This window comes from Nothobranchius furzeri, chromosome 3, assembly GCF_043380555.1.
Source record: "Nothobranchius furzeri strain GRZ-AD chromosome 3, NfurGRZ-RIMD1, whole genome shotgun sequence".
Taxonomy (NCBI): domain Eukaryota; kingdom Metazoa; phylum Chordata; class Actinopteri; order Cyprinodontiformes; family Nothobranchiidae; genus Nothobranchius; species Nothobranchius furzeri.
Genome location: NC_091743.1, coordinates 81,713,752 through 81,739,445, shown reverse-complemented (window position 1 = coordinate 81,739,445; position 25,694 = coordinate 81,713,752). Strand labels below are relative to the sequence as shown.

General features: G+C 45.6%; 1 protein-coding gene across 1 annotated transcript; it reads left to right on the top strand.

Annotated features, from left to right (window-relative positions):
* arhgap1 (Rho GTPase activating protein 1) lies at positions 1-23,560 on the top strand. The gene is made up of 13 exons (XM_015957848.3): positions 1-117; positions 13,041-13,239; positions 13,354-13,452; positions 13,528-13,615; positions 18,886-19,017; positions 19,091-19,177; positions 20,051-20,149; positions 20,224-20,331; positions 20,504-20,580; positions 20,753-20,830; positions 22,921-23,049; positions 23,176-23,279; positions 23,351-23,560. The coding sequence occupies exons 2-13, from the start codon at positions 13,116-13,118 to the stop codon at positions 23,516-23,518; spliced, it is 1,293 nt and encodes a 430-aa protein (XP_015813334.1). The 5' UTR covers positions 1-117; positions 13,041-13,115; the 3' UTR covers positions 23,519-23,560.
* Positions 23,561-25,694: the final 2,134 nt, after the last annotated feature.

The following is a 25,694-nucleotide window of genomic DNA, read 5'->3' as shown; positions in this document are numbered from 1 at the left end:
TATTATGAAAATAAATCGGATAAGGGGTTGGCGCAGGCAGGTTTGTTGCTGTGACCAGAAACGACTTGGGGCGAAACGCAGTGAATGGTTACTGAAGAACTACGCACAAACAAAACGGTAAATCAACGATGTTTTGTCCTCTGCCGTGACGTTAAATCAGCTTTATCAAACCGAAACGTCAAAACGGGGGCGCGAGGCGGCTGTAGTCGTGCGCGCGCTGCTTCGTGCTCGTTTGTTGACTGATAAGGGTGGTGTTTTGGTTAAATCAGTAACACGGTCCAGTTGGACTACGGTGAATGCAATCATTCTCAGCTGCAGCTATGAACCCTAACAGTTAGGAGTGTTTATTAGAACGTGTGTGTCAGGTCTGCTGGTTTTACCCGCCGTTTGTTGCACTGCATCGCTGCTAATGTGGCTAAAGCTAGCTCTGTTACAGCTGCGTTACCGCAGGAACCCAATGATCTGGTGGCTGATTTTATCTGTCTTCTGCTCTACGCTGAGAAGGAAATGATTCGTCTTTGATGCTCCACTTCCAATTTGTCCAGCGCAACATTTTATGTACAGGCGTAAAAAGTACACACCCTGTAATTCTAAGAGTTAAAGGTCCAGGATATTAAAAGATCTGGTCATAACTTGCCTTCAGAGTTGGGTAAATATTTCTTCAGGTAACAAAATGAGTCATCACGCTACACCTCTGTTTAACTATACCTAAACCAATATGCGTGAGGTCTGGAGCATACAGGTGTGTGTTAACAGTTCCAAAGAGGAAATGCTTCAGCAGCCACTGCTGCTCATCTGTCTGGGAAAGGTTAAAGGTCAATTTCTTCATTCTACAGAGAGAACTTTAGATAAAAGAAAACAAACCCCATCTTTCCATTGGATGCGGAAGCATCACGTAAAGATGTGTTTTACCCACAAGCTCTTTTCCCACTGGGAGCATTATAGACACGTAACGGCAGCAAACGCTTTCCACGCAGCTGGGCCGTGATGTCACAAAATGACCAGAGAATTGCACGACCACTGGTGACATCAGCAGTTCACATGATCACAAGTAAGGAGAAAGATAGCAGCATGTATCTGAAAAGCTTTGTTTTATCTTCTGTTATAAGAAGATTTCACAGGTGATGTATTATTATTTTTTTACTAGATATCTGAATGTCGAAGTCCTTGGACTTCCAGGCACCGAGGTCCGTAGAAGAAACTGTGGCCCCACTAAACTGGTCTTAGAGTTGTCTCTAGGTCACAACAGATGGATGGAACCACACGTCTGGGACTCTTAAGGAGTCTAAACAATATCAGCTTGTTTTGCTGGAACTGTTACGGTATCAGCTTCGCAGGTGCAAAAAGGTTTTAACGTGTCAAAAGCTTTGATGGGTTAAAGAGGGTTTTGCTTCAGATGGCCGGTCTGAAGCTTCCTCTAGAACTGCTGAATCACCAGAGTGATCCAGTTTTAATGTTCTCATGTTATGATTTGTGTAGCCAACCAGAGGTTGACAAGTTTGAGGAATATTACCAAGAGACTCAGAAACACACGCCTTCTTAGATACCGGAGGCTCTGATCTGGGGTAAAGGGCTATCAATGTGTCACGAGTTTAACTTAACCTTACTTTGTTCTTGTGTGAGTTCAAATGGTGATGACCTTGTTATATAAACATGCTGAAACATATTTCAATCACTGTAATCATAACATAACATTCATTTCCAACTTCAATCATTGAGCACAGATTAATGAAACAGTTCATTACATTATAATTATTAGAAGTAGCAGTAAACAAACGTTTATTTAATGATTATCTAGCTTATAAGATTTAGAAGTTCATATTTAATTTAGGAAATCATTCTTTGATTTGCCAACTGATCCGAGCTGCGAGTGTTAGGCATGAAGAATCCTGTAGGACGATGAGGATGGACCTTGAGGAGCGAACAGTATTGTTGATAATTCGTTATCATGAGTTCAGAGCTGTAGAGAGGCTCTGAACTCCAGCTGATGGGATGAAGGCAGGCCAATTTAAAGGGAACACATGCAGTCTCGTGTCTCCTTTCTGACCAGATGTTGAATGGTCAAACAGTACCTAAAAACTGACCATTGCTGGACGTTACACCATGTAGACCAGAAGGGAGTGGACTCGATTTCGGATTTATTCCCACACATAGGAAACGGAAGCTAGTGTGTTTTTACATGTATTTTTAGCATGAAATATATTTTAAAACTATGAAAACAGTAAAAGCTCAACGACACAACTGCTTTAGGCTTTTAATTTTTGGGACAGCTAGATAATTCACGTACTTGTAGTTAAAAATGAATCGTCTCCCACTTCGTCCACCATTATTACAACAAAAAGAATGTCCAGTTTGGCCAGCACTTACTGTTGGACAGCCTCTGTCATCACTGTGATGTAATTGGTCTTCAAATGCGGCTTTGGCAGGATGCAGCCTCTGAATTTAGGCATAGCCAGCAAGTCTGACTTGTTTGGTTGATTGTGGAAATAAAGATAATCATTATGATTTAGCAAAATCCATCCATCTAATCATCCATTTTCTTCCAAAGGGGTTCAAATGAAGGCAACTGAACATCTTCAAAGAAGTCCAGTTGCCTTCATTTGAACCCTTTTGGATTACAATGACCTGGATGACTAAGAACCTTCACCAGCATATGCATATCCATTTTCTTCTGCTTATCCAGAGTCTGGTTTTGGGGGTAACAGCCTAAAGCCTGGTTCATGCTTCTCCGTCAGCTCCGCAAGGGACAGACTCGCACGGATTGACGGAAGCGTTTTGCCCTCATACTTCTCCGTCTCCTGGAAAGTGTTGCAAAGCAATTGCCCGGCAGGACAACAGAGGGCGTAGTGCTGTTCTGTGGTATCCTGTCATGTATCGGTCCAAGATGGTGTGTTTAAGAAACTTTTTAACACAGACAATTTTGTCTCATTCTCCTCCACCTTTTCATGCGCTCCCCTCCTCTAAACCCACGTTTCCTGTCATTTCCGTCCACAAATAAAACGCACATCTTTTCACTCCTCCAGTCATGGGGGAATTAAACGTTCATATTTTTAGAGTTTTTTTGCGAGGTATTCTTCAAGCTTCTTCGTGTCTGCCGCTAGTTATCCTCGGCTGTCTTTGCAATGGCGGCGCTGTAAAAAACAGCGGCGTCCTGACCAATCACAAGCTTGCGTAATCCGTCTCGTTCGACGGATGTTTAAAAAAGTGAGCTCGACTCCGTACGTACTTGCGTGCCTGTCGGAGCCCTACGCAAGGACGGATAATGGCGTTGCGTGTCTCCGCACTGACGCAGACGGAGAAGCATGAATCAGCCTTAAGTTGAGAGGCCCAGACTTCCCAGCTCCACTAGGGGAATCCCAAGGCGTTCCCTGTCCAGCTATGATAGTCCCTTCAGCGTGTCCTGGGTCTTCCTTTAGGTCTCCTCCCGATTGGATGTGCCCGGAAATCTCACCAGGGAGGCATCCAGGAGGCATCCTGACCAGATTCCTGAGCCACCCCAACAGTCTCCTCTCGATGTGGAGGAGCAGCGGGTCTACTCCAAGCCCCTCCCAGATGACCGAGCTTCTCACCCTATCTCTAAGGGAGAGCCCAGCCGCCCTGCGGATAAAACTCATTTCGGCCGCTTGTACCTGTGATCTCATTCTTCTGGTCACAACCCAAAGGTCGTGACCATAGGTGAGGGTAGAAACGTAGATCGACCGGTAAATGGAGAGCTTCGTCTTCTGTCTCAGCTCTCTCTTCACCACGACAGATCAGTACAACGGCGCCAATCCACCTACTGATCTCACGCTCTATCTTTCCCTCACTAGTGAACAGGATCCTGAGATACTTAAACTCCTCCTCTTGAGGTAGAACCTCATCCCTGAGCTGGCGAAGGCATTCTACTCTTTTCTGATTCAAGCAAAATCAGTTATTGAATTGGGAAAAACCCAGAGTTTACATTTTAAGAAGACTGTAGACATTTCTGTACATCAGCAGGTGGATGAGTTGGTTAGTGGCTTAGTGGATTAAAACTTAAAGACCCATACAAAACACATAAAAATGTCTAGGCCTATTTAGGATGAAAATTACCTTTTGAAATATTAAGACATCAGATTAAACATTTTCCCATAATGCACAGCTGTGTTAAGAAAAGAGCAGATCTCGGCTGTCGGCACGGTGGTGGAGGGCTGAAGGTTTGGGCTCATTACAATCACTGAGGTCACCATAAACCTCCGTAGACCAAGAGTCATCAGGGATCCTTCACAATGATGTTTGTGAGAGTCAGAATGAATAGCAACATGAACTAGTGTTAGCTCGGTTTGGTAACGCAAGAGTAAAATGAACTGATACATCATTAAGACTTTGAGTAGAGGAAATCCACAGCTGGGCTCCCATGCTGATACTTCCACGTTATGTTTCCTCGTGGTCGTTAGAACATCGCCCAACCAGATCTGAGCCTATTTGATTTGGCTAAAGGTCAACAGATGCCTTCCTGACACAAGCTACTGGTTAATCTGGGCCTGGACTAGTGTCTGGATCTCTGTGGTTTGTGCGATGGTAACCACCCCCCAGTCACATGACTGCCCTGCTGTGTGCAGCAGTAGAGCCAAGATGACATGGTTACTGCTTGTATGCTGCCAGCTGCAGACTGGTGTAACCGGGCAGAGATTGGACAACACCAAGACGTGGTTTTAGTGAGTATTAATGCTTCCGTCACATCCTCTTAAACAGAAAATGATCTTTCTTAGTAGGCTTGGGCGGTATCCAAATTTGAATACTGTCTAACTTCCACTTAATTTTACCCCGGTATACGGTATTACCGTGAATACTTAAAAAGTATGACGTAAGCCTCAAGTGGACCTTCACATTTCTGAATCCAATTACCAAACAATTACTAAAAAAATAACAACGCAACTCACATACTATTAACAACATTTATTAACACAAAAAACGCAGCTTATAAACAAGTGCAAAGAGTCAACAGTCCAACAGCAATAAATCAATGTAAAAACCCAGAACCGCTGTTGTGCGCAAATCAAGTGAACAATTTATCAACGAGCAGCGTGAAACACTGCAAATAGGCCGTAACAGTCAACAAGAGTTGAATAACCATAAACATTGAAATTATAAAAATTATTGCAACCAAAACAACTGCATTAAAATTATAAAAAGAAAACTCCGTCACACGACCACACGCGCGCGCGCACACACACACACACAGGAGTGTGAACATTAGGCATGTTGCAGCAAATCTAGTTAAGATTTCTCACCAGAAAAACCAGAATGTTTACTTTTTCTGGGTTCAAGTTTGCACGTTGTGGACCAACAACTTTACCTGCGGTGCTGAAAACCCGCTCCGATGGTGAGCTGGTGGCACAAATACATAGATACCTCCGGGCCAGTCGTGACAGCTGGGGAAAACGACTGCCAGCATATTTCCACCAGAGAAGAGGGTCTTCGTCCCCTTGAATAACAGGTTCCAAACAGTACGCTGTTATTTCAGCTCCAGCTCGCTGCTCTGCGCTGACGGGGCCCCCCGGTGCAGCGTCAGCGCAGCGGCTCATTTTTGCAGGAGAGCTCCCAGAGGCATCTTTTTGCGTGGGGGTTCAGGTTGTGATCGTTCCTCTATGGTTCGGATGGCCACTGCTTCTGGTGCTGTTTGCCCCTCTAAGCTCACAATCTCAGCCTGTAATTCAGCTTTGATTTCAGCCAGTGCGTTGTCATCAAGCTCATATCTGCCACGGTTACGAGGATCGAGGAAAGTGCATTTTCGCATTAATTTGCGCACTGAATCAGATTCATACTTGGCCTCCAGCTTTTTTAGAATTGTGATTTTTATTGACTTTGTAAGCTGGAGGTCGTTTTCTGACACAGCCAACACGCTCTCCCTGCAGAGCTGGAGTATGGGGAGGATAGAGGAACTGGTCAGTCGCACAGCTGTTTTTCATGACGGTATTGGAACTGACACCGTCGCTATTTTGTAATACCCCGTGTATACGGTAATACCGTAATACCGCCCAAGCCTATTTCTTAGATGAATGAACTAGGCAGCTGCTGAGCTCACAGACTGGTTTTCCTCAGTAATTCAGTCATGAGCTGCTTCATTCTTTCAGAGGTTTTATTTTAGGTGATGAGCTGTCATCAGTGTCAGCATGTTGACAGGCTGGACGAGCAGCTACAGTGCCGTCATGATGTGTGTTTGTGATAACCAGAGGCTTGTTTGAGTAGTTGTGGAACCACACAGCAGTTTTACTTAAATGTGCAATATGTCAGAACGACTTCTTGTGGTCACATTTAGGTACTGCGGCCCATTTTCCAAACAAACAAATGACTGTTGCCAGTTAAAGATAAGCTGAACGTTACTCTTTACTGCAAATCCCCTCACAGCGGGTGGGGGGTGCACACGTACCGTTTCTCCTCTTAGTCTCCGTGCGTCTCCCGTTAGCGTGCGTGGGGGTAAGGTTGGGGATTTCGTAGCCGTGGCGCTGCGCCACGCCTGAGCCTATGTTGGGGAAACACTGTATTGTAGATTAGTAATTCGGTTTACACACAGTTTGGCATCATTTCTGGTGATGAAACATTTAAAAAACAAAAAAATGTGAGGAGCCGTTTGAGAGCCGTAAGAACCGATTCTCTTAAAAGAGCCGGAGTTCCCTTCGTCTGGTTAACTTATCTTATGGTGCTGCTTCAACAGAGTTTCTGATGCTTGATTTTGGTGCGTTTTTGTCTTCACTCCCAACAGCCAATCAGAACTCTTTTAGAAACCTCCCTGTGAAGGATTACGACAGCATCCGTTTATTACTTCTCAGATATCTATTAGACATTCTAATAGATAATCTGAAGTGGAGAAAACAGATTTTTTGTCGCTTATCTAAACGTACATTGGGCTCCACCAACCAGAACATGCCACTGGGTGTAGAAGCTTCCCTTTTATTCTTCTTTATTTCCTTTGTTGTGACAGTTGGACCAAAGCTGCTCTCCTCTGCCTTTGAGCAAAGTCAAAAACTAGCAATTTTTTACATTTTTAATGCTACTGATGGTCAGTCTGCTTGTTTTCAGGAACACCCACTATCCCACGTCTTTGATTCTGTTCGTTCAACGCTAACTTGGTCTACCTGGATGAAGGTCAGACTGACTCCTTCAGACCACATACCCCCAGGCTGCATCTTCTTTATTCTTGATGAGGTCCCAGTTTGTCCGTGTGCCCAGCCCACAAGATGTCAGCGAGCCGCAATATAAATGATCACGCTCTGTTTTATCGTGGAAGAACAATAATGAAAGTAGGCTTTTACGTGTGTGTGTGTGTGTGTGTGTGTGTGTGTGTGTGTGTGTGTGTGTGTGTGTGTGTGTGTGTGTGTGTGTGTGTGTGTGTGTGTGTGTGTGTGTGCTTTAACAACATAGAACACAAAGTTTAAGCAGAACATCATTTAAACAATATTTATAATTTAGGAGAATGTCTTTAGGAAGTACACACACACACAGGAAATTAGGTTTTTAATTCAGTTTTAGCATCTGAGATGAAACAACACTTGTCCGGTCCACTTGGTTCTGTTCCTGACCTGTAGAAGCCAGGTGTCAGTCAGTCAAGTTTGCACTCAGGAGGATACAAAGACAGAAAACAGGAACCTGCTGGTGTCCGCATCATTTATCTTCCTGTCTGACATCATCCTCAGTCCTCCTTCTCTAACAGGAGGTCTAAGCCTGACAGTGGAAGCAGGGATCGGCTCGCTGGGTCTGATCAGTGGGTTAGTAGCAATATTTCTTTAAAGCAACATGCTGTCAGCTAGCATAACATCACAAACTGCTGTGTGTGTGTGTGTGTGTGTGTGTGTGTGTGTGTGTGTGTGTGTGTGTGTGTGTGTGTGTGTGTGTGTGTGTGTGTGTGTGTGTGTGTGTGTGTGTGTGTGTGTGTGTGTGTGTGTGTGTGTGTGTGTGTGTGTGTGTGATGGGGGGGGGGGGTAAAATAAAAGAGCAGTGGGGGGATGGGAGAAAAGGGTAGGTTTATTAAACCAGAGCGAGTAGATATGTGGGAGGAGGAAGATGGGGGCTGGGGGTGTAATTAGCTGTAGTTCCTGTAGCAGACTCACTGAAGTGTGTTGTTAGAGCTGCTGGAAGCTCAAAGCTGTAGCATCACAGTGGAGTTTAGATATTTCTATAAACAGGATGGTAGGGGAAACAATAGGTGCAGCAGGAGAGGATGGCCAATCAAGAAAACATCTTAAACCAAAGTTGTAAACAAGTAGACGATGTGTAAGAAAATGTGTAAAATACTTTTTCCTTCCTCCATTTCTCTCTTTTAACACACACAGACACACACATTTCCATATTTCTTGGTCCTCGTTAGATGATCACAGAACAGAATAATCATAATACCATGACCATTGGTTAGAGCATTGTTCATAACGTATACGAGTACCATAATTTCCGGACTATAAGTCGCACTTTTTTTTCATAGTCTGGCTGGTCCTGTGATTTATATACCAAAGTGACTTATATACCAAATTATGTATACCGCGCTGCTGCGGGCCGGCTCCGGACCAGGAATGAGCTTCCCCGCCCCGCCATCACCTGCTGGAGACCCTGGCACGCTGCTGCGCCCTGGTTGTTTATTCTGTTATTATTACCGGTACTTGTCTTGCAATGTGAAATGCTTGGTCTCAGATTTTGTAAGAAAAATAATAAAATTTCCCCCCAAAATGTGACTTATAGTCGAGTGCGACGTGTATATGTTTTTTTCTTCTTCATTATACTTTTTATGGCTGGTGCGACTTATACTCCGGAGCGACTTATACTCAAGAAAATACGGTATATCCGTGTTTATATTTATTTGGGATGTAAGAAAATATTGATGTGGCAATATATCGTGATATTTTTTCCTGCAATATTATATCGATATTCAAAAGCTGTGTATCAAATTTTTGGAAGAATTTACATGATAACATTTGTGTATTTTCTTTTCTTTTTGTGTAATTTAAACACCGACCACTAATTGGCAGGTTTTGTTTCCACCATTGAAATGTAAATCCCTCTGCTATGGTTCAGACACCTCGTGTTAAACATGCTATGTATCAGTTTGGACTGTTTATTGAATTTTCCTACAATAATTTCAGTCTAAAAATATTGCTAATATCGCCTGACTGAATGTATTGTAATATACCATAATCACGTATCGTGATGTGTATCGTATCGCCAGAATTTCACCAATACACATCCCTAATATTTAATATGAATCATAGCAAGCAGGAACCTTCGTCTGACATGGGTATCAAAATTACAGTTAGTTCAATTATAGAGGAAGTAATGGAAATAAACCAGGTATTAATAAACCAAGTGCTGTCCAAAATGCTTTCTCTGGAGCATTTCTTGAAATGCTCTTCAGTAGAGGTATGAATCTCACAATTCGATTTGATTCCAATTCCCTGGGCGAGATTCTGAATCGATTTACAAATAATACTCTTAGTAGAAAAGGTGTGTGTGTGCGTGCATGCATGACGCGACCAGGCAGAAGTGATTGGGAGGACATTTGGAGTCACTTCTGGATGTTTTGACCTGAATGGCAGCCATCAGTGATGTTGTGTTACAAGCAGGTGTTGTACCATTTCATGCATCTGTCTGATTCTGTGACTCGAGCGGGGAGCCCGAGGAAGGCGGTTGGATCTTTGAACTGTTGTTTTTTTTTTCTTAAAGTTGCTTGAATGTCTTTCTCCAAGAACACCGACTCCATCTAGGATGTCTAAATTCTGGACAGGTTTGTGGTTTTCACGCTACGCATTAATTATTAATCTCCAGTGTTTAAATGGCTACAAAGTGGGTTCCAGATTAAAGATCAGTGTTTAAAACCAGACTGAGAGGGTTCTCCTGTGTGTGATGTTGACTGGACATGGACCTTTTGTGCCCACCTCATGCTTCCCAGTGGATCAATGTAGAACATTAAAAACATGGCATGTGTTTTCTGAGCAGGACGTAGTTGGATGCATTTCCTGTCCACCAGAGACGGATTTATTTACTGGTGTTTCTTTAACCAGACTAAAGGTCGAGTTGAGGCTTAGCCTCGTCTGCGTCATGGCTGCATTTGCCTTTAGACATCGGGACTTTTGGTTTCACCCTTTTCTGTGTCACAGGAGAAGATCAGCAACATTTCTTTTACATTTCCAGGAACCTGAGTGTAATCTCTGAGTAATCCAGCTGGTATGTTAGTCAGCCTTCTCTCTCTCTCGCTCTCGCTCTCTAGTAGTAAAATTACATTTACAAGGAATTTAGCTTCGGTAGATGATAGCTCTCTAAAACATACAACAACTACAATAAATGAGAATAAAAATACATAAAAACACATAAGAACATGTATACACACACATACATACACACACATATATACATATATGCATACACATACACACACGTATACATATGTATACACACACACACTCATATCCATAAGCATACTGAATAAGAATAAAAAAAGTATAATAAAAGGATGGTAAAATAATCTACAGATTCAGGAGAGAAATGGCTGAAGGAAAGAAACTGTTCTTGTGTCTGGTAGTTTTTGTGTACAGCGATCTATCGCGTCTGCCAGATGGGAGGAGATGGAAGAGAGTAGATGCAGGATGTGTGGCATTCTTGGACAATATTCACTGCCTTTTTCCTGGTCCTGCTGATGTACAGTTCCTGGACAGAGGGCAGTTGGGCACCAATGATTTTTCCTGCTGTTTTAATAATACGCTGTAGTCTGCATTTGTCCATTTTTGTGGCTGACCCAAACCAGACAGTGATGGATGAGCAAAGTATGGATTCGACTGCAGCAGTATAGAAGATGGTCAGCAGCTCATGTGGTAGGCCGTACTTCCTTAGTTGCCGTAAGAAATACATCCTCTGCTGAGCCTTTTTGAGGATGGAGTTGATGTTTGTTTCCCACTTCAGATCCCTGGAAATGATAGTTCCCAAGAACTTGAATGAGGCCACCATTATCACTGGGCTGTTGGATATTGTGAGGGGGGCAGCATTGTGGGAAGCTTCCTAAAATCCACGACCATAAGGGTATTAAGCTCAATATTGTGTTGACTACACCAGACCATGTCTGCTCACCTGACCTTGGCCCATTGACACCCTATGAAAAGAAAATGGTCAGTAATTTGGGGATTAAAATCGACTCAGCACTTAATCTTGACACTCATGTAAATACAGTGGTGAGGTCCTGTTTCTTTAACCTGAAAAGACTATCCAGGATCAGGCCTCTGCTGTCCAGAGCTCATCTGGAGTCTGTGTTGCATGCCTTCGTCCTGTCCCGGCTGGACTACTGCAACGCTCTGTATGCTGGTCTGGCCCAGTGCACGGTTGCACGGCTCCAGTTTGTGCAGAACTCTGTGGCTAGGTTCCTGACAGGCACTAGATGTTGAGAGCACATTACCCCAGTGCTGACTGCTCTGCACTGGCTCCCGGTAAAATATCGAGCTCAGTTTAAAATCTTAACTCTCGTTTATAAGGCCCTCCAGGGCAGTGCCCCCTCGTATATTATTGCGCTTTTGAACAGGTATGCTCCATCTCGGGCTCTTCGCTCAGCCGAGCAGGAACTTCTGGTGGTCCCCCGGTCGAAGTTTCGATCGAGGGGTAGTCGTGCTTTTTCTATTTTGGCTCCAACTCTGTGGAACGAATTGCCACTGAGCATTAGACAGGCTCCATCCCTTCAAGTTTTTAAGTCTCGTTTAAAGACTCATTTTTATCTGATTGCGTTTCAGCGCTAGGGTCACTTGAATTGCCCTAACATTATGGTTTTAACTATTCTTCTTTTTATACCGGATGCTTGATTTTATTTTGTCTGACATTTGTTTTTTTTAATCGATTGGTCTTATTCCAATATCTCTTACCTGTAATGCTGTTTGCTTGCTATTTTATGATTTTATGTTTTTATCGTGCTTTTATGCCCATGTATTGAGAATGTTTTTCTTTTAATGATGTTGTTCAGCACCTTGGGCTTCGGATAATGTTGTAGAAGGTGCTATACAAATAAAATTTGATTGAAATTTGATTGACAAGCCTCTCAACTTCTCGTTGATAAGCAGACTCATCACCATCCCAGATGAGCCCAATGACAGTGGTGTCATCTGCAAATTTCAGGATTTTAACAGCTGTGTCCTTAGAGGTGCAATCATTGGTGTACAAGGAAAAGAGCAGTGGAGAAAGGACGCACCCCTGTGGTGTACCGGTGCTGATCAACCTTGTGCCAGACGTAACGTTGTTCAACCGCACATGCTGGCTCCTATTTGTCAGGAAGCTGGAAATCCACTGACACATGGCAGGGAAAACGGTGAGCTGAGAGGGCTTTGTGGTGAGGATTTCTGGTATAACGGTGTTAAAAGCAGAGCTAAAATCCACAAACAATATCCTTGCATAGGTCCTTGGTTGATCAAGATGTTCCTGGGTGAAGTGCAGCCCCATGTTAATTGCATCATCCACTGACCTGTTTGCCCTATAGGCAAACTGCAGGGGATCCAGCTGGTGGCCTGTGGTGCTTTTAAGACGGGACAGCACCAAGCGCTCAAAGGGCTTCGTGACTACTGATGTCAAAGCCACATCACAGATCTCTCTCTCTCTCTCTCTCTCTCTCTCTCTCTCTCTCTCTCTCTCTCTCTCTCTCTCTCTCTCTCTCTCTCTCTCTCTCTCTCTCTGTCTCTGTCTCTCTCTGTCTCTCTGTGTCTCTCTCTCTCTCTGTCTTTGTCTCCCCTCCCTCCCTCAATGTTGGGGTAACACTAACCACCAGTCTGAGAGGTCACCTGTTTCTGTTTCATCCACAGAAACCATTAAACAATAAATTAGCTCAATCTGCAGATATAGTGTGAATTCAGCTGAACCCTACTTCCTCTCTTCCACCCTGACTTCCTTTCTGTGGCTGTGGACTCTTCCTCAAAACTGTCGCCTATCACACACAGCAGACCTGATGCTGGCAGCAGCATGTGTTCATCCTGCAGACCATAATAAGCTGGTTACATATGACTTGATTATTTGGGGGGAGGTCATTTTGATGACTAAACCAGCTGACTCGACGTGTCTGTCTCTTTAAGGTGACATCCTATCAGAGCCACCACTGACCCGTTGGTCTGAGAGTGTGTGTGGAGCCACTCAGCAGCGTGCGTGTGATGTCTTCAGAGCTGCTGGTAGATCTAGGTGAGGAGCCTGCTGCTGCACAGCTAGGCCAGCTGAAGCTGACCACCATAGAGGACCAGCAGTGGCCTCCTGATGAGTCTGGCCTGAGTAAGTCAGGTGAGCAGACACACACACACACACACACACACCACACACACAGATCCAGTCTTTCAGGAGAACGCTACCTTCAAACTGGTTTATTTGTGTTTATGATCTCTGCGTCTGTTTCAGAGACAGATGTGTCCCAGAGGTTTGATGCTGGCTCCCCCCACCTGCCCTGGGACCACCCCTTCTATGACATCGCCAGGCATCAGATCATTGAAGTGGCAGGTCTGCTCTAAGCCCTCCTCCTATTCTGCTGCCTTGGTAACGTGTTTGTGTGATCTGTTCAAACTGTGTATCCAGGTGATGATAACTTTGGCAGGAAGGTGATCGTGTTTAATGCCTGCAGGATGCCCCCCCAGCACCAGCTGGACCACCACAAGCTGCTGCTGTAAGTCACGCACGCACACACACACACACACACACACACACACACACACACACACACACACACACACACACACACACACACACACACACACTCTCACACAGAGTTGCCTGTTGCTTCATTTATCCAGACCAGGATATTTGTCTGACACCGGTTGGGCTGATCTTTACCTCCTGTTGAATTGGGACCCATCAGTTTCAACTGGGCTGTTTTCATCAGACATGCATCCAAGTCCTTCTGGATTCAGTTATGTTATAAATTTGTTTGATTAACAAATAAATGTTTTAAGGTTGTTTTAGCTGTTTTAAATCAACTGAAATGACCTTGTGCACGAAAAAAGGCTCATTTTCGGTTCCGACCAGAAGTACAGGTTAGTTACTTCTAGCTGGTATTATGCTAATGGAATTATGTGGTTAATGATGGAATAAATGAAGATATTTAATTGTAAAAGTTTGTTTAATTGGTGTGTGTGTGTGTGTGTGTGTGTGTGTGTGTGTGTGTGTGTGTGTGTGTGTGTGTGTGTGTGTGTGTGTGTGTGTGTGTGTGTGTGTGTGTGTGTGTGTGTACTGGTCTATACATCAAAGTGAAGCCCAAAACAAGTTTTTTTACCTGCAAACTGAGGACATTAGTAGTAAAGTGAGGACATTTTGCTGGCCCTCACTTTGGGACAATGTTACAGAGCTCTACTGGTTATTTTTAGAGGTCTGGTGTGAATTAAGCTCTAGTTAAGGTTAGGGTTAGGAGTAGACTGGTTATGGTTAGAGGTGGGGTTAGGGTTAGGCACAATCCAGGCACTAAAATGAATGGAAGTCAATGACGATCCTCACAACGAATGCTAGACGCGTGCGTGCGTGCGTGTGTGTGTGTGTGTGTGTGTACCTACTCCCAACCCCCTCAATCGAAATGGTAAAGTAATTAAGCGGCTAGAAAACTGGTGAATAGCAGTGAAGATGGCGAACAGGCGTGACGTCACTGGAATAGCCGCTGATTAATTTCACTAAACGTCTGTAAAGGACCCCCAGATGACAACGAAGCGTGTCTGAGACGCTCCAAACTAACAGGTGAATAGTGCTGGTGATTCATACCGAGCCACTGGTGAAATGAAGGACTTTAGTGGCAGATAATGTCTTACTTAGAGGCTGCACTGCAGCCACAACTACTCCCGTCATGGATATGCAACGATCCCAGATGGATATTTCTCGGACTCTAAATAGCACCAAAGTTCTCTGGGTGAGTAAATGCAGAGAACTGTAGTTACTGTTTAATATAAATGTTTGCCATGCCCCTTTTAGTCAAGTTAGCACAGCCGCGTTGTCTACTCACCTTCGTAGTTGTGCACATACTGGGATGTGTACAATGTGAATCCCTTTTCTCGTTTGCTTTGTGGAGCAGATGAAAAAGTGTCGACAGTACGATGAACGTCATCGTCTGAAATTTTCTGCAAATTCCCAAAGAATCTGGAAAAGTACAGTTCACTGCATGCACCGTCCATGTTGCCGTCACTGTGAAGGGGACAGGAAGGACCACGCTCTCCGGAGTTCATCAACCAGAACGAGCGTTTGCTATCGTGCACTGGGTCCATTTGATTTTTTGTTTTAATCTGAGTAAATTACATTGAATTGGACCTATTTATGTGCAAGCACATTTATTCATATAGAATCAAATGGAATAATTTACACTATTGTACATTGATACAAACTGAATTAGGCTGAACTGGGCAGAATTCAGTTGAAACGGGCTGAAATGGGATTCATTTGATTTGGCTCCTAAACATTTAGTATCTTCAATTAGAAGAAGTTTTGCTTTTATAAATTACAATTGAATTGGACTATGTTTAACTGAAATAAGTCTTAAGGTTTAATCCAAGTTTAAAAAATGTAACTTATATTAAACTCAGATTGAACTTGACTGAATGGAAATGTATTGTGGTAACTGAATACTAAATTGAAATGAACAAAAAATATTCATTAGACTTTTTATTTAACTAGATAGTTTTGAACTGAAATAAAATGTGATCAGATCAAAATCTTCGTCTTCCTCCGCTTATCCGGGTCCGGGTCGCGGGGGCAGCATCCCAATTAGGGAGCTCCAGGCCGTCCTCTCCCCGGCCTTGTCCACCAGCTCCTCCGGCAGGACCCCAAGGCGTTCCCGGACCAGATTGGAGATGTAACCTCTCCAACGTGTCCTGGGTCGACCCGGGGGCCTTCTGCCGGCAGGACATGCCCGAAACACCTCCCCGGGGAGGCGTCCAGGAGGCATCCTGACCAGATGCCCAAACCACCTCAACTGGCTCCTTTCGATCCGGAGGAGCAGCGGTTCTACTCCGAGTCCCTCCCGAATGTCCGAGCTCCTCACCCTATCTCTAAGGCTGAGCCCGGCCACCCTACGGAGGAAACTCATTTTGGCCGCTTGTATCCGCGATCTCGTTCTTTCGGTCATTACCCAAAGCTCATGACCATAGGTGAGGATTGGGACGTAGATGGACCGGTAAATCGAGAGCCTGGCTTTCTGGCTCAGCTCCCTCTTCCCCACGACAGATCGGCTCAGCGTCCGCATCACTGCAGACGCCGAACCAATCCGCCTGTCGATCTCCCGATCCCTCCTACCCTCACTCGTGAACAAGACCCCGAGATACTTAAACTCCTCCACTTGAGGTAGGACCTCTCCCCCGACCCGGAGGTGGCAAGCCACCCTTTTCCGGTCGAGAACCATGGTCTCAGATTTGGAGGTGCTGATCCTCATCCCAGCCGCTTCACATTCGGCCGCGAACCTACCCAGCAAGAGCTGAAGGTCAGAGCTGGATGAAGCTAGGAGGACCACATCATCCGCAAAAAGCAGAGACGAGATTCTCCTGCCACCAAACTCGACACACTCCACACCACGGCTGCGTCTAGAAATTCTGTCCATAAAGGTAATGAACAGAACCGGTGACAAAGGGCAGCCCTGGTGGAGTCCAACCCTCACTGGGAACAGGTCCGACTTACTACCGGCTATGCGGACCAAACTCACGCTCCTCTGGTAAAGGGACTGAATGGCCCTTAACAGAAAGCCACCCACCCCATACTCCTGGAGCGTCCCCCACAGGGTGCCCCTGGGGACACGGTCATAAGCCTTCTCCAAATCCACAAAGCACATGTGGATTGGTTGGGCAAACTCCCATGCCCCCTCCATCACCCTTGCAAGGGTATAGAGCTGGTCCACAGTTCCACGGCCAGGACGAAAACCACATTGCTCCTCCTCTATCTGAGATTCAACTATCGATCGGACCCTCCTCTCCAGTACCTTGGCGTAGACCTTTCCAGGGAGGCTGAGGAGTGTGATCCCCCTATAGTTGGAACACACCCTCAGGTCACCCTTCTTAAAGATGGGGACCACCACCCCGGTCTGCCACTCCCTAGGAACTGCCCCCGATGACCACGCAATGTTGTAGAGACGTGTCAACCATGACAGCCCTACAACATCCATAGCCTTGAGATACCCAGGACGAACCTCATCCGCCCCCGGGGCTCCGCCGCTGTGTAGTTGTTTGACTACCTCAGCAACTTCTGCCCCCGAGATCGGACAGTCCATCCCCAGGCCTCCCAGCTCTGGTTCCTCCTCGGAATGCGCATTGGTGGGATTGAGGAGCTCCTCAAAGTATTCCTTCCACCGTCCGACTATAGCCTCAGTTGACGTCAGCAGCTCCCCATCCCCACTGTAAACAGTGTGAGCGAGTTGCTGCCTTCCTCTCCTGAGGCGCCGGACAGTTTGCCAGAACCTCTTTGGAGCCGATCGATAGTCTTTCTCCATGGCCTCACCAAACTCCTCCCACGCCCGAGATTTTGCCTCGGCAACTGCCACTGCTGCACCCCGCTTGGCTATCCGGTACCTGTCTGCTGCCTCCGGAGACCCACAGACCAGCCACGCCCTGTAGGCCTCCTTCTTCAGCCTGACGGCTCCCCGAACCTCTGGTGTCCACCAGCGGGTACGGGGGTTGCCACCACGACTGGCACCGGCCACCTTACGACCACAGCTAGCAACAGCCGCCTCGACAATCGCAGAGTGGAACAAGGCCCACTCGGACTCAATGTCCCCCACTGCTCTCGGGACGTGGTCAAAGCTCTGCCGGAGGTGGGAGTTGAAGACCGTCTTGACAGGTTCTTCTGCCAGGCGTTCCCAGCAGACCCTCACTATGCGTTTGGGTCTGCCAGGTCTACGCGGCATGTTCCCTTGCCATCTGATCCAACTCACCACCAGGTGGTGATCAGTTGACAGCTCCGCCCCTCTCTTCACTCGGGTGTCCAAAACATACGGCCGCAGGTCAGATGATACGACTACAAAATCTATCATCGACCTGTGACCTAGGCTGCCCTGGTACCAAGTGTACCAGTGGGCATCCTTATGTTCGAACATGGTGTTCGTTATGGCCAAACTGCGGCTTGCACAGAAGTCCAATAACAAAACACCACTCGAGTTCAGATTAGGTGGGCCGTTCCTCCCAATCACACCCCTCCAGGTCAAGCTGTCATTGCCCACGTGAGCATTGAAGTCCCCCAGCAGATCAAAATCATTATGTTTTATCAACATAAATCTAAATAGTTGGATTAAATTGAACTATTTTAAACTGAAAATTGGGCTGAGCAAGATCAAATAGCAATATTCAGTTTTAATGAATTCAGAAATCTATTTGAATGTTTTGAATTGGAGTATGTAATAGTTAACAGGGCTGTTTAACCATTCCGTTTGGGTGATATTGAATTGGTTTAAACTGAAAAGTAATTATTATGAATTTAAATTGATTTGATTTTTCTTGGTTATATTGAGCTGGATCAATTTACGATGAATGAGATTAAAATTAAATGTATTCATTTGGACAGTTTAAAATTGTAATTAAACAGGATTGAATTATGTTATCTTTAATCGAGATGAATTGCACTCATTAGTTTCTGAACAGCATTTACTGTTAATGAGTTATCAGTAGTTTACTGGACCTGTTCAGAGTAGGTGACTTGTGATGTTGAAGTGGGCTTTACTGAACTGAGATAACTTTTACTGAATTCTGTTGAAATAAATTGAAATGACCTGAACTGTTCAACACTGACATTAAATTCAGTTTGAATTAATTTGACCGAATTGTAGCAGATTGAAGTGAAATGAACTGGACTGGACTGAGCTGGATGTGATAAAAATTTTATTAAATTAACACAAATAAAACATGGATTAAATTATGACATTTGAATTGGAGCCATTGAATGTTGCTGTGTTACCGGATGTTGCTGACTGGTGTGTTGCAGGTACCTCAAAGGAACCCTGGACCAGTACGTGGAGAGTGACTACACTGTGATTTATTTCCATCATGGGCTGACCAGTGAGAACAAACTTCCCCTCGGCTGGTTCGTAGATGCGTACAGAGAGTTTGACAGGAAGTACGTTAAGTAGAAGAGCTGAGGAAACCTTTGGGTCAACACCAGAGCTCTCATCAGCAGTTTGTGTTTTCAGGTACAAGAAGAACATCAAGGCCTTGTATATCGTCCATCCAACCATGTTCATCAAGACTCTGCTGTTCCTCTTGAAACCAATCACCAGGTTTGTTCTTACAGTTGGAACTGGAGGCCGGTCACGTTCATACACTTGGTCCTGTTCTGCTCTGAGGTCTGTTGAGTTAAGTCACATGGTCAAAGTGCATCAGGAGGTCAGATGATAAAGGCAGCAGGCTGTCTAGGTTCACTCCAGGTCAACCACATGAAGTTAGATCTTCCATCCATCCATTGTCTATACCCGCTGGTGTCTATCTCCAGCAATCTCTGGGCCAACATGCGGGATACACCTTGGACAGGTTGTCTATCGCAGGGCCACACAGAGACACACCGGACAAACGACCGTGTACGCACACACCTACGGACAATTTTGAGTCAAGAGACTTGACATTTGTGTTTTTGGACTGGGAAGAAGCTGGAGTATTCGTAGAGAACCCACGCATGCACAGGGAGACCCCAGGTTGGGATTTGAACCCAGGACCTTCTTGCTGCAAGGCAACAGCGCTAACCACTGCACCCCTGTACAGCCGAAGTTTGATCTTAAATGGCCTTAATGCCTTCTAGAGTTTTGGAACCCCCTAAGGCGCATTACAACCCAATCAGTCATTCACACTAACATTGACACCCTGGTGATGTTAAAACCACAGCTGCCCTGGGGCTCACTGACAGAGGTGACTCTGCCTTACACAGTCTCCCACCCCCTGGACCACCACCATCTTTTAAGTGTTGAATCTAAACTCGTGATGATGTTTGTGTCCACTGCCCTCTGCTGGTGGAGACACACTACTGCTCCACTCCAGACTCTTAACTCGCCTTTAATAACCTTTCTGTTTTTGTCCTTGCATGTTTATTCTCTTCACTCTGTAAGTTTTGTAAGAGCTGCAGCTGTGGTCCTGATCAGCCTACCCCTCTCTGTCTTCAGTATTAAATTTGGCAGGAAGATCAACTACGTGAGCTACCTGAGTGAGCTAGAGGATGTGGTGAAGTGTGATCAGCTGGTGATTCCTGCCCGCGTCAGAGAGTAGGAGCAGACCAGATGCAGCACAATTCAGGCTTTGATGCTGCTGCTGCCTTCTGACGCTGTGTGTCCAACAGGTACGACAACAAGCTGAGAGCGTCTCTGAAACCAACCACCCAGCCTGACTCGTCTCCTCCCCGTAGCCCCCCCCTCCCTAACCAGGTGTTCGGGGTTCCTCTCACTCTGTAAGTCTGCTTCAGTTGTCACAGACCCTTGCTGGTGGAACGTCCTGGTCTCACTGTGTGTGTGTGTGTGTGTGTGTGTGTGTGTGTGTGTGTGTGTGTGTGTGTGTGTGTGTGTGTGTGTGTGTGTGTGTGTGTGTGTGTGTGTGTGTGTGTGTGTGTGTGTGTGTTTAAGGCTGAGAGAGAGGGATCCAGATGGAAATCTGATTCCAGTAGTGATGAGAGACACTATTAGCTTCCTTTCAGAACATGGTAAGACAAACAAAACACACTGATGAGCTCATTCATGATCACACACACACACACACACACACACATACACCTGTAACAGAATAAATAAATAAAATCCAGCTGGCCAGCACAGGTCTGTTTGTTCACTATTGTGGTATTGTCTGACGTGTGTGTGTGTGTGTGTGTTTGTCAGGTTTGGAGATCGAAGGAATCTTCAGACGCTCGGCCAACGTGACTCTAGTGAAGGAGGTCCAGCTTAGGTACAACTCGGGTATGACAAATCAATTAATCCTGTTTAGGGGCTTGTCCGGGATCTTCAACCAAAAAAGTCCCCATAGAGACACGAAGGGCATTCCTTTGGGAAGATTATAAACAGTTTGTTTTATTAGTGATGAGATTATGAACAACCTATGGAGAGAGCTCAGGATTGACAAGCTAATGGCTAGTCTGAACCATTCTTCTATCTTAAAAAAGCTCCAATCTCTTAACTGTTTTCATTTATAACATTCTGCATCTGTTGGGTTCGGTCCATCACCAGTTGTCATTCGTACGGATCTGTGGTCCCTAGGGGAGGGTGGTTCGCTACACTTTAAAAAAGGGTATTAGTGAGCTGGCCTTTCCCTATTGGATCAGTGATGAAATGTGTCAGGCAGGTGGTCTGCCAGTCCATCCTTAATGGAAACGTGAATATCATCAGGTGTTTACGACTAACCTGAATGTGAGTAAACAAACCGTTCCAACCTTATTAAAATGGACAGATTGTCCTCATGGTCTGATAGGAAGCTGAGGGCCAAGTGGTGTGATCCACATCAGCATTATGTGACAGCTCTAATTTTCAGACACCCTTTACAATGTTCATTATGTCCTCTTTTTTAATTTTAAATGAGGTTCTTTTCACTTCGGACATGAGGTGTTTTGAGTTACCTTTACATGTTTCGACCGTCGTCTGCGGTCTTCATCAGAAATGTCACAGATGTTTGTGTGACGCGTCTGTCAGCTGTTCTTCTAGGGGGCGCGACCAACCAGACGATGGTCGAAACATGTAAAAGGTAACTAGAAACACCTTCATGTCTGAAGTGAAAATAACTTTGTTTAATAATAAGATTATCAGACACGTTTATTTGATCGACCGTAGATCCTCTTCTGGTCCATCTACGTCCCAATCCTCACCTATGGTCATGAGCTTTGGGTAATGACCGAAAGAACGAGATCGCGGATACAAGCAGCTGAAATGAGTTTCCTCCGTAGGGTGGCCGGGCTCCCTAGTTGGGATGCTGCCCCTGCGACCTGGACCCGGATAAGCGGAGGAAGACGACGACGTTTATTTGATCCGATATCCAGGTTGGAATATTACTGGAGACTGTGCAGGCGTTGCCTCTCCTGTAGTCTAGGTTTTTGGGTCTGAATCCACTCAGAACTTAGTGCCTCTGTAGGGTTTTCCTCCTGCTAGTTGGTTTCTTTTCAGAGAAACCTGCAAATGGAACACAAACCAGGTGAGAGACATTAGACGTGTTTCCACTACAAGAACTTCAGGGTAGATTTACAGGAACCTCCCAACATGTGCGTGTCTCCACCTGACCGGGCCGTCCGAACGGCCGTTTTCAGGAACCTTCTGAGTTCCTACTCATTCTGTGAGTAGCAGAATGGAAGCAAATAAAAAAGCACTGATCGCATTTAAAATCTAACTCCCAACACCGGAAAACTCGTTGGAATTCCCCCACAGACCTAATTAACAGGGATTGTCTCACAAAACTCAGAGCTGCTCTTGTCCTCTGAATGGATTAAATTATGATATACTTCTATAAAATAAATGCTTTTAATATTATTAATGTTACTTTGAGTGCTTTTTGGGGCTGATCAGTGACATCACTCACTGCCAAAGCAGTCAGTTCTGAAAGGGCTGAATCTGAATGGAGACAACAGCTGAGAGGCTGGGACATCCTATCTCCGGGTCAAGTTCCCCACCCCAGGAGCTACCCTGGAGATCTGGTAATGGAAACATGCCTATAGAGCTCCTGGCGTCACGTGACCAGGTGACGGCGCCATATTGGCAGGAACGTGAATGACAAGAAGAAGGAGCTTTGATCACAGCTGATTTGTTCCATTTAGTGATGAATCACTCCTGTAGACACTAGGGAGGCTGGGAGACATCTCAGCAGTTAGATTAACGGCACCAACCCTGTTGTGGTCAACCTCCTACCTGATCCAGTAGGTGAAGGACTTGGTGTTTAATAAAGCTCTGAGAAGGCAGGGACCTCGGTTCTAGATTACACCCCCGAGGAACTGTTGAGATCTTCAGGTTAGATCCTATTCCAGAGGGAATATTCTGGATTAACACGGATAGGTGGGTCTGTTTTGTAGGAGCGGTGGTGAGTTTCAGAGAGATGGAAGATGTCCACCTGGCTGCTGTGATCCTGAAGACGTTCCTGAGGGAACTCCCAGAACCTCTCCTCACGTACCAGCTCTACAACGACATCATTAACTTTGCATGTGAGTTTAATGAGTCTGTCATTACATTTAAATGCACCCAGGAGTGGGTGTGGCCTTTCAGATGAACATGAACAGGAAGTGAGGTGTAGGTGTCGGGGCTAACTCCGCTCTGTTACTGTCCCTCAGCTGTCTCACAGGAGGACCAGGCAGCGGTGATGAAGGAGCTGGTTGAGTCTCTTCCACAGGAGAACTACGCGTCTCTGCGATACCTGATTACGTTCCTGGCTCAGGTATGGCACGTCACTTCCCTCTGCTCACCCGTGAGGGTCAGCTCAGTCACCAGCCATGTTTGTATTGACAGGTGTCGGCCAACAGCGACGTCAACAAGATGACCAACAGTAACCTGGCTGTAGTGTTTGGGCCCAACCTGCTGTGGGGGCGGGACAATGCCATGTCACTCAGCGCTATAGGGCCAATCAACAACTTCACCAGAGCCCTGCTTGACCAGCATCACCTTGTCTTTACCTAACACACACACACACACACCCCCCCCCCCCCCCCCCCCCCCCCCACGCCCTGAGACACCTCCCTCTTCTGCAGCATTTAAACCCAAACCCCACCTGTGGTTCCCACCAGTTAGGACCAATTCTGACCCATCCCGGACCAGTGGCTCATTGTTTAGTTCCCTTTTGTGTTGTGGCGTTGCAGCTTGAGGGCTACTTCCTGTCTCCATGTGACTCCAGGCCTGAGGGCAACGATCCATCGGAACATCATAGAGCACACAACAAGCAGCGCTTATTGACTTTACCTCTAGTTATTAAAGCTATAATCACACCTTCCTGTCCGTCTGAAGATCTCTGGCCCCGTGTCCTGTAGACACACGATGGTACAACCCCCTCCCAGTTGTTTTATCTGTGCCCCCCGCATGAATCTGAGGAGTTTGAGGTTAGTGACAGACTCAGGGAGGAGTCGATACTGAACTTGTGAGGACAATCTGAGTCCAGTCGTTCTGCGTGCTGATCCCAAAGCAGTGCTGGTCTGACTGGAGTCAAACAGACGTCGTGTCTCTCTTAGACCATTCCATCCCTTTGACTCAACCATTCCATCTGGACGGAAGATTGGATCAGCAGAAAACCTTCATGGTGTCAGTGGTCCTGGTCCAGTTCTGCTGTTCTCTCAGTTTTCAGTCTTCCGGTCCAGCTTCGTCTCCATGAGCGTAGAAGACCAGATTCTTCAGATTCCCAAAGCATTGATCGTAGACCTGTGTGGGATCCTTTGAAGTAGGTCTCTATGGGAAACAAAAACCTAACCTTCCCTCAATCACTCTTTGAACAGCCTAAGTTTGGAGAAACAAGGATTAAAGTGAGCTAACTGCTAGTTTAACTGGATCCAGTTACATAGTGGATCACTCATCTCAGACATATCCTAGCTGTTTATGCTAGCTGTTGGCTAACCTTTTACCCACCATATTTGGTCATTTCTGAAGAATCCTTAAGTGAGAAAACATGTTTCTAGTGCTGACCTCTAGTTAGTTTAAGTTAGCCTTCAGGTGAACATCTGTCTACTAGCTTCTTTGTGACTAACCATTAGCATATCGATCCAGTCTTTCTCCAAACTGAGGTTGTTAAAACCACATAAACCTTCTTCTATAGGTCATTTAAAGCCGACTCCCTGCTCCCTCACACCTGACGGTGTTTGTCTTTGTTTACTGGTTTTTATCTCCACCAGCTGCCACCTGGAACCCCCCACCCTCAGTGGTTGTGTTCCATCCCTCGCTGAGCTCACAATGTTTTTTTGTTTTGATGCCTTCACATTCAGCCACTAGTGGAGCTGGTCCAAGTTGTACCATGGTTCTGACTCCGATGCCAGAGCTGGGTGTTTCGTTTTACCGCCGTGTTTAAAGTTCAGGTCGTGTTGTTTGGAGTGGCTTTGTGTGGAATGGTTACGAGTACTAGACTAGACAGCAAATGCAGTCGACTAACTCGTAGATACTTACTCCGCTGGCTGTTATGATCGGATCGATGAGCTAACGACCAGTCTGAGTGGGGCCAACGCTAATAAGTTACAAAGTTAATTTAGAACATTTACACAAAGTTTCACGTTAGAGTGGTTTCATTAGAATGATTCAGTTGTTTGAGGCAGAAGTGAGCTGAGGGGTTAGCTATTGTAGCACTTAGGGATCACCGTGAAATGTGACGTGTGATCATCAGGAGCTATAAGGAAACGTGTAAGAGCGGAGTTGTTATGTGTGAAAGTGTTAGCGTGTCTGTGTAACTCATCTCTAGTTCTCCACGCTGAGGCCGTTTCCACAGAAGCCCCTCCACAGACCAGAACCATGACTCATACTGGTCCCCACCTGTGACTCAGGTGAGCTAACCTGATGCTGAGACCCACGGTTGACTTGGTACCATTAAGCAACATCCGTGTCACTACACTATTTAACACTAGAGCTTCTTAATCCAGCACCGTGTTGGACTGATTCTTTTTATTTATTACTATTAATAATCTCTCCTCAGCTGGATCTCCGTCTTCTTCTTGTGGACCACCAATGTTTTATTTTTTTAACTTTCTGTCATTGATCCAAAGCATCCGAGGTGTGCTTCATAAATGAGTTTGTGACCCTGATGATGATTATCCCTGCTGTAGTCATCTGTCCCCAAAACATTAGCCAGAAATCCACATTTGTCTTGTAATTTTTCGATATT